This window comes from Manacus candei, unplaced genomic scaffold (assembly GCF_025592945.1).
Source record: "Manacus candei isolate 608988 ecotype Guabito, Panama unplaced genomic scaffold, ASM2559294v1 h1tg000034l, whole genome shotgun sequence".
Lineage (NCBI taxonomy): Eukaryota > Metazoa > Chordata > Aves > Passeriformes > Pipridae > Manacus > Manacus candei.
In genome coordinates, this window is record NW_026138082.1 from 13,809,786 (window position 1) to 13,824,703 (window position 14,918).

The 14,918-nt window shown below is 37.1% G+C and overlaps 1 protein-coding gene across 9 annotated transcripts in view; it reads left to right on the forward strand.

Moving 5' to 3' along the window:
- The window catches only part of WASF1 (WASP family member 1), an 86,095-nt gene extending 71,450 nt beyond the window's left edge, over positions 1 to 14,645 (forward strand). For 8 of the 9 annotated variants that reach the window (XM_051792383.1, XM_051792382.1, XM_051792386.1 and 5 more), the window contains 6 exons: positions 6,022 to 6,175; positions 6,994 to 7,111; positions 7,921 to 8,093; positions 10,051 to 10,230; positions 11,581 to 12,218; positions 13,736 to 14,645. In XM_051792383.1, the coding sequence (XP_051648343.1) occupies positions 6,022 to 6,175; positions 6,994 to 7,111; positions 7,921 to 8,093; positions 10,051 to 10,230; positions 11,581 to 12,218; positions 13,736 to 13,893 (1,421 nt within the window). In that variant the 3' untranslated portion in view covers positions 13,894 to 14,645. The remainder of the gene's footprint in view (positions 1 to 6,021; positions 6,176 to 6,993; positions 7,112 to 7,920; positions 8,094 to 10,050; positions 10,231 to 11,580; positions 12,219 to 13,735) is intronic. The other variant, XM_051792390.1, reaches the window with a different exon arrangement.
- Positions 14,646 to 14,918: the final 273 nt, after the last annotated feature.

Below are 14,918 nucleotides of genomic sequence, written 5' to 3' on the forward strand. Positions count from 1 at the left end.
TCTTATACAAAGTGATGATGACTGCATCACGAAGGTCTGATGGTAGTTCGCTGAGTTCCCAACAGTGCACCACAAACTCGTGAAATTTGGCATGGAGTGCAAGGCCCCCATGTTTCCAGACTTCAGGTGGAATTCCATCAACCCCAGCTGCCTTGCCGATTTTCACCTGCTGTATGGCCTTAAGGGTTTCTCCTGAAGTGGGGGCAGTATCCAATTCATACTTCACCGGTTGTTGTGTGATGGACTGAATGGCTGTGTCTTGGACTACACAGTTGATGCTGAAAAGAGTCTGAAAGTGTTCAGACCATTGATTCAGAATGGAGGTTTTATCTGTCAGAAGCATTTGACCCTCAGCGCTGACTAGGGGGCTTTGGACTTGGAATGTAGGCCCATATGCTGTTTTCAGGGCCTCTAATTTCAGTATTTACTTTATAAATAACATTACTAACTCTTTCCATATATATGCGAATTTTACAAGTAAAATAATAGATTTTTCTTAAATGATCACATTGTTTTAAATTTATTTACATCTTTAAGTGTGAAGCACTGCTAAAAGTAAATAATGTCAGCTGTAGAAATCTGGCAGTTTTTAAAAGAATATGTATTTTAGCATTTATGTGGTTCTTTTTTGAAATGCTGATACACAGTACAGCTCTGATGTATAGTGCATTGAAGTATTGGAAAATAGTTGTGTATCACTCAGAAATAAATACTATCAGGGCAGAAGCAAAATTCATAAACTCAGAGTTTATCAGAATATTTTGGTATCAATTTAGTGGCTCTTTAAATATAAGCCACCTAATTCTATTTAAATCTCAAACCACAGTATTTTAATCTCAAAGGGCAGTGTATCAAATTTTTGATTTTTTAGTAGCATATCTGTTACAAGCAACTTAACGGCAGAAGTGCCTATGGGAGAGCAGCCTGGCATACTTCAGGGAAGGAATCAGTGTTGTGAATTGTTTTTCAGTAGGCTTTGAGGACATGCTTGGTTTTTTTTCTAGACATTCTATAAATGTTTAGAATTCTATAAATATAAAATTCTAATATATATAAATTCTGTAATTCTATTAAACTGGTAGTAGTTCAGAAGTTTAGCTGAACTAATGCTAAAGAGAGATTTTACATTTTGCTATAGCAAAAAAGATGGCATTTGTTGGATAGAAACCGAAACAGCCTAACAGCTCCTTGTGGTCTGTATGCTTTTGGATACTATGAAAACGGGAGACTCATTCAACTTTAAAATCAGGACACTCAGCCCACTGTGTGACTTATAAGGTAAAGGTAGTAAATCCCAGTTTAAGGGGCAGATTGCTGTCTCTAGCCTTGAAGCTAGAGGAACTTGGTGACTTGAGTATAAATGTAATCAAAGTTAAGGACAAGGAGAACATGAAAATTTGGTCATGATCTCCACTTGTAATATGTTAAGTGGAGAATAACACCATTGTCAATTCATTCATTAGAATTTCTACCCCCAAAGGCAAATAAAGAAAAAGACTCTTAAATTAAATTGCATAGTAGATCACTTTTCCTTGTGCATCTCCACTCAAAAAAGGTTGGATTTGGGTGTATCTCCCTCTCAAGAATCTGTGCCGGTGGGCTGAGCCCCAATTGCTCTCCATACTCCTTTTCTAATTTTCTTAGGCCCTTAATTAAATTTATGGGTTATTTAGTTAGTAGTTCAGTTTTAAATTAGTATGTTCAAGGCTTAATAATCCATCATAAGGGCATGATATTGCATATTTTGTGTATAAAAAGAGAAATCTGGACAAAATGTCATTTGTTAAACAATGTGGTGGTTTTGTTGAGACAGCAGATTCAGTGCTTGATGCTGCTGGTTCTTAACAGGCTGCATGGGGCTCCATGGTTCTACATGCTGCATTTAAAGCAGCTTCTAAGTCCTCTTAAAATGATTGCACTAATGTTTACATCTGCTTTTTGTTTACCTGTGGTAGTTAAGCTACGTACATTCTCTCCAAAAAGAGCTTGAGCTGTTTCAACTCAATTTTTTAAAACAGTATTTCAGAAAATTTCTATTTCATATGTGGAGGACAAGCCCAAAGGAGAATATTGTGTGATCTACAGAAGTAGTCTCTCTCAGCAACTATTAAACCTGCAGTGACCAGTCAGAAGTACTCTAATGGCAGAGAAACCTAATATGTGTGCAATTCTAATCGTTGTTGAAGTGGATAATAATTAAAAAGATGAAAAAAATAAAGTAAACATAAGATTTAAGATTGCAGTGTCTTTGGGAACTGAATCAACAAGTCTTTAGCTTAAGAGAATTTTCAACAGCACTACCTCCTCCCAATTAATTATCTTTAAGTGGAAACTTACTCATAAGATATTCATTCAATAGTGTTGTTCTTTCCTCCCTGCACTTTTCAAGTTGCTGGGTAAGATTTTGAAAAGAGAAAGAGAATTGTGGGCAACTGATTCCATTGCTTTGTATATAATTTCCCCTAGTTATTTAGTTCTGCAAGGAGTCACAGCTGTAAGTTCATGGCCTTGAAAGATGTCAAGATCAAATTCTGCAGAAAGCATTAAGAGAGTGAGCTTTTAAAAGGAATATGTTATTTATTTGTTTGCCGCCTTCACCTTTATTTACCAGTATTTTTTGCCCTAGAACCTAATCATAAATTACATATTTGAGTGAGTGTACATGAATAAAAAAAAAAATCTAGTAACTTTTTTCCTTCTGATGAGGTAAAATGTACTATTAAATATATTTGAAAGGTTAAAAGTAGCAACTTTCTGTCAGTATGCTGATGTGCTCCATACTTGACTTTTACTACAGACTGGGGATTGCAGTTTAATGAGAGGCTTACCTAGAGGTAAAATGTTATTTAGTATATTGATTACAGATGTGTTATTGTATCGCATTAGAGTTTGTTGTTGATTACAAGTAAAAATGGACTGACATCTCTTTTTCAAAACCAAATGTACAAACGATTGGCAATTTAGCTTTCTGACAGATAATTGTAACTTAAGTGGAAAATATTGTTGTATACAGAAGGTTAGACTGGCTGATATGTCTTTTCATACAATCAAAACAACAGGCACAATAAAAATAAACAGGCATTTGTTTAGATTGTTGAATGAATGTTTAAATTAAATTGTGAATATCTCAGCATTTAAGGAAATTATTTAAGACCCCATTTTTTATTCATTCAGTAAACACAAGTGGTGTAGCAGATGGACTTCAGACAAATATATTCCTATGAAATTTAGGATGTTGGCGTATACAAAGATTTTGGTGCTAGTTAGGAATTAAGCAACTGGAAGCTTAAATTTAACATCAAGTCAAATTTAGCATCAAGTGAAATGCCTGCAGCTTTTCCATCTCCTCCTTCAGCCCCTTGTCTCTTCTCACACCTGAATTCATAAACACATCCAATTTGTCTGACCCCATCCTCTTGCTGTGCCAGTTTGTCAATCAGCCAAAGCTGAATGGCTGGATGACCAGCCAGGTTTTCACGTATCCCTGCACTGAGGTGGTGAGCCAGGAGGGTGTCTGTCTCTTAGCCAGCTGGCAAACTAAACAAGCGGCTTTGTGAGCCAAACCGTGCACAGCCCAGGATTATGCTGTGCTTGCGACGTGGGATTTACCTGATCCCTACATGTAGCCAAGTTGTATCTGTGTCGTGATTCTCAGTTGTTTTGTGTGCCACATCCTTTCATTTCCTGAGTAACGTTGTCCTAAGGTAGTCAATTGTTTGGAATAATGGTATGCTTTTTAGGGAATGCCTGTTACTGGATATCAGCACAGGAAATGTGGCTTGAAATTCTACAGTGTATGTTTTCTGTGAAGACCTTTACTGTGTATATTAGGTTTAGAAAGTAATTATGCTTATTGTTGTTATGATTGATTATCCTCAGGCGTGTTACCCCTTGAACATGTTTACAAAAAGTGGAGTTTTAAGCAAGAAAATGGAAATTATGAACTAGACTGGCTGTAATTTGCTCATTGAAGAGATTAAGGAATGCTAATAGTTTAGAGAACAGTGTGCTCTGTGAGCATTTTAATATTAAACCGAAGAACTGTATTTATTTATTGGAATAAATTAATTTACTTAATTGTCTTCAGAATGCGCACAGGTTCAGAGGAAAGTATACTAAGTTTTAGCTTTTGTTGGAAAAGTCTCCAATAAGTGACAGTTAAAAAACTTGCAGGATTGTCAAGCACCTCTGAACAAGTACATTTGGTGTGATTTGTATAACAAATAACCCAAAGGAAAAGTAGCTGAAGTATAAAAGAATCTAAGACTTAAGTTTTAAATGAGGTAAACCACAGTGAAATTTTGCCAGCAAATAACAACTTGTAATTCATGACAGGTACAAAATATATAGGGTTATTTATGAATGCAAAAATACCTACAGAAATTGAGATGCCCAGCTGACATTCATACATTATAATACTTCTTTCATGCTCTTAAAAAGACTTCTGAGCAGCTAATTAAAGGTATTAAAAAGAATAAAAGACACTGTGATGAATTAGAACCTAAGGGTAAAAAGGAAAAAACTTCTCCAGGAATACACAACCTTGCCAACTGTAATAAACTTCAAAAGCCAAGCTGAGAATCAGATAAGTCCTGTCTTTAGCCTCACAATGGATGCTGTCAGTATGCTTAGGTAAGAAGACAGAACACTGCAGAATTGCAAGCCCTCCAGAAAAAAGTCCTGCCTTCTGCCCCTTTTCGATCATAGAACAGAAATCCAGGTCTCTGCGTGTGTGTGTGTACATATGTATGTGTACACTTCTGTGTGTTACAGGAACCAGAGTAAAAATGCAGTTTTCAACTTAAACAAATATTTTCAAAAAATTGTTGCCAAAGACCCTAGTGATATGGAGGGGGTGGGGGAAAAGATGTCTTCTCATTTTGCGTAAAGGGACACTACTATCAACCTGTTTCTATAAAATAAACATAATTATTTATAGATAAAATGCATGTGCTGAAAATACTCTCTTTGCTAGTATGTCTTAAAACTGTTTTCAGTATTGTTTGTGATTTTTAAAAAAAAGAACCCAAACCAGTGGAAAGATCTGCTGCTTTATCTAGTGGAAGTCTAATGCTGGCTGCAAAGTTAGCTTTGAGATACACTTAGACTTCAGAGATGTAGTAACCGAAGATCAGGGAGGGAAAGAAATATGAGACTAAATAGGTATACTGTTTCCAGACTTAAAAGTGCAAAGCTTATCAGTTGTGGTCACTTTTCCATTAATCTTTATCTAAATTTTAATGATTTTGAAATAGAAAAAGATATGTGGGGTTTAACAGGAGTAGGTAAAATATTTGAAATCACTGTTTAATCTGTTGTGTTCTTGTGTTGTTTTCCTTCGAGTCTTACATAAAGATAATTGATTATTCCTAACTAATGTGTTAAAAAAGTCAGTGGTTTGCCTAAATTAAACAGAGAAGTCTTCTCAGTTAAACAGATTAAAAAACATCATTTGACTAGTTTCATGTGTTGGAACATAGAATCACCTCCCATTAAAACTCATTGATCTCACTAGCATAAGTGGTTTGGCATCTCAGTGGCCCTTTAGTGGAACTGCTGCATACATGCAAGGAATGCAAAGTTTGGCTTGCTGATGGCATAAAGATAAAATCCATACTGAGAGAGAGAGAGTAGTTTTTAGTACAAAAAGGATTGTGAAATGGAGTTGGTAAATGTTATTAGGTACTTCTGAACTATCAGATGGTATTTTATAGTTACAGTAAGCAACTTGTTGAACTACTTAGGAGAGACAGAGTTCTGATATCTATCCAGGTGAGAAAAATGTCCTGTGAAGCCAAATAGAGGATAATGTGGTAGAACATTACAAACATGTTTTTCACGTAGTCTGACAGTACCTTGCCACGATAGTAGTGCTAGATGAATTTATATTTGCTGTAAAATGCCTAAGATGTAAGTAGTAATGCCTAATATTTATTTTTTAACCAACATTAAGCAATTCCAGATTAATCCAAATCAAATATATTTGGGATTTTTCTTTTAAATGGCAATATCCCTTTTCAGTGTCACTGCAGGACATTACAATGAGAAAAGCTTTCCGGAGTTCCACAATTCAAGATCAACAGCTGTTTGACCGCAAAACTCTGCCTATTCCTTTGCAAGAAACTTATGATATTTGTGAACAGCCTCCTCCACTTAACATTCTCACCCCTTACAGGTTGGTAACATAAAATTAATCAAAACCAATTTCTGGCTTATTTTATGTAATAGAGTGGCTATATCCACGCACCTTGCTCATGGTGAGTAGCACTTGAATATTTAAGGAGCCAGACTAGAAAATTGTGAAGCTGCTGGAGGAATGAAGGCAGCAGAAGACATTATAAGCATTAAAACTTTACTCCATTTTACTAAAATTTTAATGCAGTGTAACAATGTTAAGAAAAAGCCATTTTTATTCCCTGTATTTAGTAAACTGTGTAATGTTCTTGGATGAGAAGTGAAGAAAATAAACAGTTAAATATGTAGAAAGAAAGGTCTTTAATGGAAATCAGTTGATTAGAACCTGGTGCTATTAACACCAAGGTTGTGGGTTTGATCCCTGTATGGCCATTCATTAAGAGTAGGACTTGCGGGTCTCTTCCAACTCAGAATATTCTGTGATGCTGTGAATGTTGTTCACTGTCCCAGAGTCAGTTTGAATCAGTAGCTGAACACAAGCAGCCACACAATTTTGCTCAATATTTTAAGAGAAAGATTTGAGTCATTGGAGCGGGAGTTTTCTGATTTATGATACTCTTTATTTGTCTACAGCTTGCATTCAAGTTACCTTTCTAAAATTAGGACCTTGGATGCCAGGAAAGACAGTAAAGACTGATGGCACAGGAGGTCAATGATCATCTCTTTTATGTTCCTCAGTAAAATATTTCAGAGTCTGAGATACTGAGTGTTCCTTAATATGCCTTTCTTTTGTCTTAATATTTGGATTCAGATGTTGTCAAATAAATACCATGCCCATTTTGTGTCATTGTATTTCAGGGATGATGGAAAAGAGGGTTTGAAGTTCTATACCAATCCTTCATATTTCTTTGATCTGTGGAAGGAAAAAATGTTGCAGGACACCGAGGACAAAAGAAAGGAAAAGAGGAAGCAGAAGGTATGTATGTTAACTTTATAGAGCTTCTGGTTGTTTTTTCCTGAAAGGGCTTTGCTTGCAGATATGGTACTTGAATAACAATCTAAACTTTACAGAGTCATCTTTATTCAACTAAAACTACTTGTAGTAATTCAATTCCATCAACTTTAACGAATAACTAAATAGTAATAATAATAGGAGGAGGAGGAGTAAAATAATATAGAAGAATCTAAAGCTTTCATGTTTTAGTCTTAGTAAAAGCAACATCAGGTTTGTCAAAACTTTGAAGTATACTAACAATGACTCAACGAAGAGGAATACACCAAGAATAAAGAATTTTACTTGAATATTTATTTGTAATAAAAGTTTTTTACAATCTTACAGGTGAAAAGGCTTGAATGACGTTCCAATAGATATATTTACTCTAAATTAGAAAGCAAGTAGTAGGAAAAAAGCACTTTGCTTATAATTTTCTTTAAATTGAACAAGCGCTTTTGCGAAAGGTAGTGCTTTTTTGTTTCACCATTATTCTGTGTATTTCATACATAATAGAGAGAGTAAATATGTGCGAAATTCATAACTTTATTTCAGACTTAGAATAAAAAGCTACTTATACAGTTATTTTTCTCTGTATTATTCAGCTACTTATCCACTAGACTGAAGTTTCTGGCTCTTACAAGTCTTTGGTTTACATATCTTTAGCCTGAAAGTAAATTTTTCTTGCACTTGAATTGGGATTGTTTTCCATTATTTGGTGGCTGATGTTTATATGCAACTAGTTAAAAAACACTGTCTAAGTTGTCAATTTTGTTTGCACAACTCTCCTACAGCAGAAAAATCTGGATCGTCCTCACGAACCGGAAAAAGTGCCAAGGGCACCTCATGACAGACGGAGAGAGTGGCAGAAGTTAGCCCAAGGTCCAGAACTTGCAGAAGATGATGCTAACCTCTTACATAAACACATTGAAGTTGCAAATGGCCCAGCTTCACATTTTGAATCAAGGTTCCTTGATTTATTCTTTCTATCCTTTATTATGTATATCCGAACTGCACAGCGAACATGCTTGAGAAATGGTCAGTGATGAGATGCTACTGCTATTCTTGAAATGCACTGGAAATCATTGACTTAGCTTAATCAAAACTCAGTTTTTAAATACTTAGTGTGTTCTTAAAGGAGTAGTTATTATGTTATTTTCAAGAGTAGTGTGAATCCTCATGGTATCCGTGGGGATATTGTTGTCATCTGCAGCTTGAAGAAGATGTGGTGTCACTGCTGCAAGCTTACACCCACGTGCAGCACTACATTCCTCTGGTCTTGACCTATAGAATCCCTATTATTCCAGTCTCTTGATTTTTCTTAAGCAGACACTGCCAAGACTATATGTTGGGTGTGATAGGAACAAATGTCCACTTGGAACTCAAATGAGAATGCTGAGCTTCTCTTTACTCTTGAACAAGTCCAAGATTTGATTGACATTTCTGGTTATAGCCTATTACAAAATCCAACCTGTTGAATTCTCATTTCACAGCACGTATTTGCTGGTGGCTAAAAGTATCATTTCACATGGGAAACACCTGCTGTGTTTATGCTTCTGGTGTTTGTGCAAAACCAAGTCCATTTTACCAGCCAGGAAACATCTGATAGCAAAGAGGGCTGATGATTAATATTAGGAGATTTGGGGTATGGTTTTCCTGGGTTTTTTTGTTTGTTTTGTTTTTTTAAATTCGAAAGTATTCATTGTCCTCCAGAAAAGTTAAATTTTTTCCCCCGTCCTTCTCTTGCCCAAAGTGCACTGTAAGAGAGTATTTTGTTTAGCTTTGTAAGGCCTTCAAACAAATTCAGTAGTGATGGTGAATAATACCCTCTAGGAGAGGGTGTTTGCTGTCTGAAAAATGGAAAAACCTGCTCATTGAAAACTTAGTTCAGAATGTGAAAATGGTTTCAGTGCATTTCACTCAGTTGGGGTACAGCTTAAGTTATGGTGCTTAGCATATCTCTAGGAACAGCTGTATAGTATCTCTGTAAAGTGCTGTGTCAAGTCATTGGCAGAAACATCTGCTTTCCTTCTGCCCTTCTGTTGTGTTGTACGTTGGATTCCACTTCAGACACACTTGTTGGTGGTATCCTTTTATATCCAGGATCCTGCCCTAAACCTTGATTATCTCATTACCAGTAATGCAATTCTGAATAACACTGAAGTGGTTGGGAGCACTGCATGTGCAGAGCATGTTGTTCAGATACAGAATAGCACTGGGCTTTGGAATAATGGAGTAGAAACTTCACCCCTTAGGAATTTAATAGGCTTAAATACTACAGTGCAGTATGTGGAAATGTAGAGTATTGCTCTACTTATTGGAAAATGTTCTGCAAACACTTTTGTGAATTTAATAGAGATTAAAAAAAAATATGTAATTGAGTAGTTAATTAAAATTTCCTGATTGAGTCCTTGAGGTGTATCTAAAGTTGTCATTAACAACTAAGTTGAATCATCTTTATTTATTGCTACTACTCAATAACAGATATTTATCAAATCTTATGTCTATTAAAGTAGTGAGATCTCTGTATGTATTGGAATATAGATCCTCTGACAGAAGTTTAGCTAAATTATTCAGTTGTAAATTCGACCATTCTAACATCGATGGATGTTTCATGATTTATAAAAGAGTAGTAGTTCTGATTGCATTGCTATCACTATATAATGTGACTAATAAACACTAAGGTCACACACATGCTGTAGAAACTATGTGATATACCTGTCATAATCAAACCCTTGAACTGCCAGAAGCAATGACAGAGAAAGTGGGATGAATTACTGAAAAGCCATGATGTACAATACATGCAACCCTAGTGCAGAGAAGATACTTGTATTCAGAAATCAAACCGAAGTATAGAACAGTAGCTGAGGGCACCAATACTTACTGAAGGCTAAATTGGATCATTTTTCACTGTTTTTCTACAGATCTCAAGCATATGTGGACCATATGGATGGATCATATTCACTTTCTGCATTACCCTATAGCCAGATGTCTGAACTTCTGAACAGAGCTGAGGAGCGAGTGTTGGTCAGACCACACGAACCACCGCCGCCACCTCCAATGCACGGAGCAGGAGATGTGAAACCTGTGCCTCCTTGTGTTAGGTACAAAGCAGTCAAGCAAGTTTATTGAGGCGTTTTAGTTTTCCAGCTCTCATCGTTTGTATGATTTCCATGCTGCCCAAGCAGTACACATGTCCTGGGGGCTGTGCCGTTCCACAGCCCCGACGTGTCTGCAGCATCAAGGGCACACAGGAGCTGGACAGAAGGCCAGCATCTAAATCCTGTAGGGTGCCATTGTGGAGTTAGGCCTCATCTTGCCATTAATACTGCAGTTGTGTTGCCTTCGGAGTTAAATGGCAGGACAAATAACTGTATGGAAAATGTTCCTGTGAAATATGTTGGCATCTCAGGACGTAGCTTTGGAGTTTTGGAAATTTGTACAACTGAACTGTGTTTCAGCGTACATGAAAGGAAGAATATATCACAGTAAGACAGTCACCTGTCAAAGCTATATATTCATCCTATTTGCTAAATTGCAAGTGCTTCCTCCCACCACCCCGAAGTGATTTTATTTTCTATATCTCTGCCTTTCCAGAAGTGGATGCGTATTTAGAATATTTTCTAGAGTGAGGCTTTGGTTGTCACTCCCCTGTTGTTTTAAACCCAAAATCTTATATTATGCTCGAGTACATACAAGTTGGAATAGAGGATGGTTAATTCAAATACAGTTGTTACATGAGCAAGATGGTAGTCTCTTGAAAAGAATGACTTTATACTGTTTAGGGGATCATAGACAAAAATGCATAACTCTTTAGATTAATTTTCCACAACAGCTGAAAGAAATACTCTGTGGTCTTTCAGGAAAGTAATTTTACTGTTTCCTTCTGTTTTCTTCAGTTCACCTATGCATTGCACCTATGCATTCACCTAGCATCCTATGCATTCACCTAGCATATAACGGTACCTCTCTGTACATAGAGTTGATGACCTTTGATATTAGCCTCACTCATTTTGCTATCACGCTTTAAACATGTATTTCAAATCTGAATTGTCCTTGTTGGTACTGTTTTGTTTTGTTTTTAAAGTTCTGTGAATCAAAGCAGTTAATCAACTGCTAGTTCCCTTACTTCAGAAAAATAATTTGGATCTACTTAGGGACGACAGGGAAGAATTATACTAGTATAGGAAACCTTTGATAAAGATGCAGGTTTGTGTAAGAACACAAATTTGGTTAGTAGCTGAACGTGAGCAGAGGTCTGTTGGAAAACTGATACATACCCCATACTGCAAATTATATTTCCTTGTATGTGAGATATGAATGAATACCTTGAAATCATCACAGTACATAATGCTCTTTAATGCCCGGGGTTCAGTGTTCTTAAGTTGCAGAAGTGAATCTGTTGCTATTTTTTCCACTCTCTAATGACTTTGTTCTGTTATTGGATGTTGCAGTTCTACTCCTGGCTTGGTAGAAAATCGTCCTCAGTCACCAGCAACAGGCAGAACACCAGTGTTTGTGAGCCCCACTCCTCCTCCTCCACCACCACCACCTCTTCCATCTGCTTTGTCAACTTCATCATTAAGAGCTGCAATGACTTCCACCCCTCCACCCCCAGTCCCACCCCCACCACCCCCTCCCACAGCTGCTCTGCAGGCCCCAGCTGTGCCACCTCCACCAGCTCCTCTCCAGATAGCTCCTGGAGTTCTACATCCAGCTCCACCTCCAGTTGCTCCTCCCATAGCACAACCCTCTCCCCCTGTCACCAGAGCTGCCCAAGTGTGTGAAACTGTACCTGTTCACCCAGTTCCTCCACAAGCTGAAGTACAGGGACTTCCTCCACCACCCCCACCTCCTCCCTTGCCACCTCCGGGCATTCGACCCTCCTCCCCTGTCACAGTTGCAAACCTTTCTCACCCTCCTCCCGTTCTTCACCCTCCTCCCACAACCATTGTCCCTGGCCCCCATGCACCCCTAATGCCTCCATCTCCACCATCCCAAGTTATTCCTGCTCCTGAACCCAAACGCCATCCTTCAACTCTTCCTGTCATCAGTGATGCTAGAAGCGTTCTGCTGGAAGCAATACGGAAAGGTAATGTTTGGCTATTAAGGGGCAAAAATAACTGTCTCAGAAACTTGCTAAGTACACATTAGCCTTGAGAGATTGGATATTTCACATGTGTAAGAAATTAAAGGAATGCCTCCTGAATCTGTTCCTGACTTCTATTCTCTACAGCATATGCATTGCAAAGTAGACAGATTTTTTTTAATTTGTAATTGCACTTATCAGATGTTTAGTTTGGATGGCATAACTGATTATTTGTGGAAGTTAATTTAAAAAAAAAAAGAGTACATCTGTTTGTCAATGATGTGTGGAGATTATCTTTTCATTTCTGTTTGCTTGAAAATGTAGTTGTTTCTGATAACCTACAGATTGTGTAGGAGACAAAAACATTGTTTTTCCTCAGACTATTAGATAAAAGCAGAAAAGATTGGCATTGGAATTTTGATCGTATGTCACTGTATGACAACAACATATAAATGACATTCAGAAATTGTTGCTGAAGACTTAAAGCTGTTTAGTATCTAATCTCAACACGTCTCAGCGCAGCAGTGAAGCAGCCTTTGCATTGCAAGGTGCCCACTGGCAGAGTGCAAGTGAACAGTGGAGCTGCAGGGCAGTGTTTTACTGATGGTCTAGTGAGGAGCTCTGTGCAAGCTGTACCTTTCAGCTTAACGTGCCCATGGCCAGAAAAATCCCCACTGCACCATGAGTGCTGCTACCTGATGGTGGAGTATGTGTCAACAACAGTTGAGTACAACAGGGTGAATGAACATTTGTAGAGAATGTCAGCAAAAAAAAAAAAAAAAAACTAAGAAAGGAGAGCCTGCTGGTTTAATTTACGTGACTGCTTAAAACACTTTTGACCAAGTCATACCCAAGAAACAACAGCTTGAGTTACCACTGCTTAAATTCAACCTCAGGTCCTGTGCTTGGGTTATCTGCCAGTTGACAATGGGGAATATTAAGTATAGGATGTAGGTCATATTTAGTCTGTGTCAGTCTGGGATGTTGTGAGTGCAAAACCAAAATATATGATGTCTGTCGTGTCAGTAACTAAGTTAGTGGATTTAACTTTCTCATACTGTTGGTATGTATTAGTTCTCCATTGTGTTTGATCTTTAAGTAATACGTTATCTCAAAACGGACCATTACATGATGAAAACTGGGTTACAAGAGGTCCTGTCTTGTTGGGATCCTCAAAATAGCTCTAACTCTTAATTGAGATCATTAAGAGGGAGTATAAAAAGTGTATGGAAATGCAAATAGCAAAATGGCTTAATCACTTAAAGAGGTACTAAAAATGTAGGTGTATTTTTAATGGGAAATCAGAACCACAATATTATAGCAGAAGGGCTCTTGATCTGGTCTGCCACTGCAATTCTGACATTCCCCTCTTTAAAAACTTGATGAAAGAGTTTCTATCTGAGGAGGACAGTGTCCTCAGTCTTCGTTTTTGCTTGCGAAGCATTTTGTGAATCATGACCTAAATGTCTTTACAGTGATAAAGGAGGAGAATAACATGTTTGTGATTTGATGTTCTTTAGGTATTCAGCTACGCAAAGTTGAAGAGCAACGTGAACAAGAAGCTAAACATGAGCGCATTGAGAATGATGTTGCTACTATACTCTCTCGTCGCATTGCTGTGGAATACAGTGATTCAGAAGATGATTCAGAATTTGATGAAGTAGATTGGCTGGAGTAAAATTATTACATTGCTGTACACTGCAAAATTGAATGCTAATGTCCATTGTGGTGCTTGTTCTTTGGAAGTTTGATGGTCATTTCTAGTGTTTTTTGTATTCTTTTCTTTACATTATTAATCCATGTTTTTCTACTTTTCAGTTTACAAAAAGCTCCTAGTGCATCTTTGAAACTAAATGTTTTACAGTGGCTTTTCTTACACATCTTTTTTGAAGGAACATACTTTGTTCCAATAGACCACTAAGTATTAAGCATGGGCAGCTGTTGGTAGAGTAGCAGTTTAAATTTTTTGGCATATCTTAACTGTGCACTTTGTGAATTTTAAGTTGATGAAGGCAACTGAGATTGACATTCCAAGGGCAACTGTATGTACTAATGAGCCTTATTCCACTTCTGATAGTGTTTTAAAAGATTAAACCTAGCTGTCAAGATATCACTGCCTCGATTACACCTGTACACTAAACGTACATATAGTTAGCAGCACTGAACACACTGAAAAGAAAATGGATCTTTGGGGGGGGTTATTATTGTTTTATTGTTGTTTTTAAATAATTATGGCCTTATTTGAATGTTTAGAGTTTCCCCTTCCCTTCTTCCCTCCCAGGTACATATTGTGTGGTACTATTTTTGCCTGCATAATTACAAGTTTAATTTTTCTTTTCCTTGTGAAATCTTTTGACTTAAACATGCTGTGTAACTTATGTAACTGTTAAAATAACAGTTTGATTTAATAAATGGTTCATTTTAAATGGTCCTGGGTGTTGCTTTTTCAATGAAGCCTGCTTTTCACTGGTATACCTGAGGGATCCTTGGATTTCAAGTGTTTAATCTGTGGGCTACAAAGTTACAGTAAATATTCTTCATCTAACAAGAAAACTATCAATAAATGATATCTATATGCACATCTACACAAAAAAAAATCTGAAATCTTACTGTGATCTTAGTTTTTAAAAAAGTACAAATACAGAATGGGGAGCTTGTGGCCTTAGGGTTGTTTTTTAAAAAAAAGCCACACTTTAGCATCAG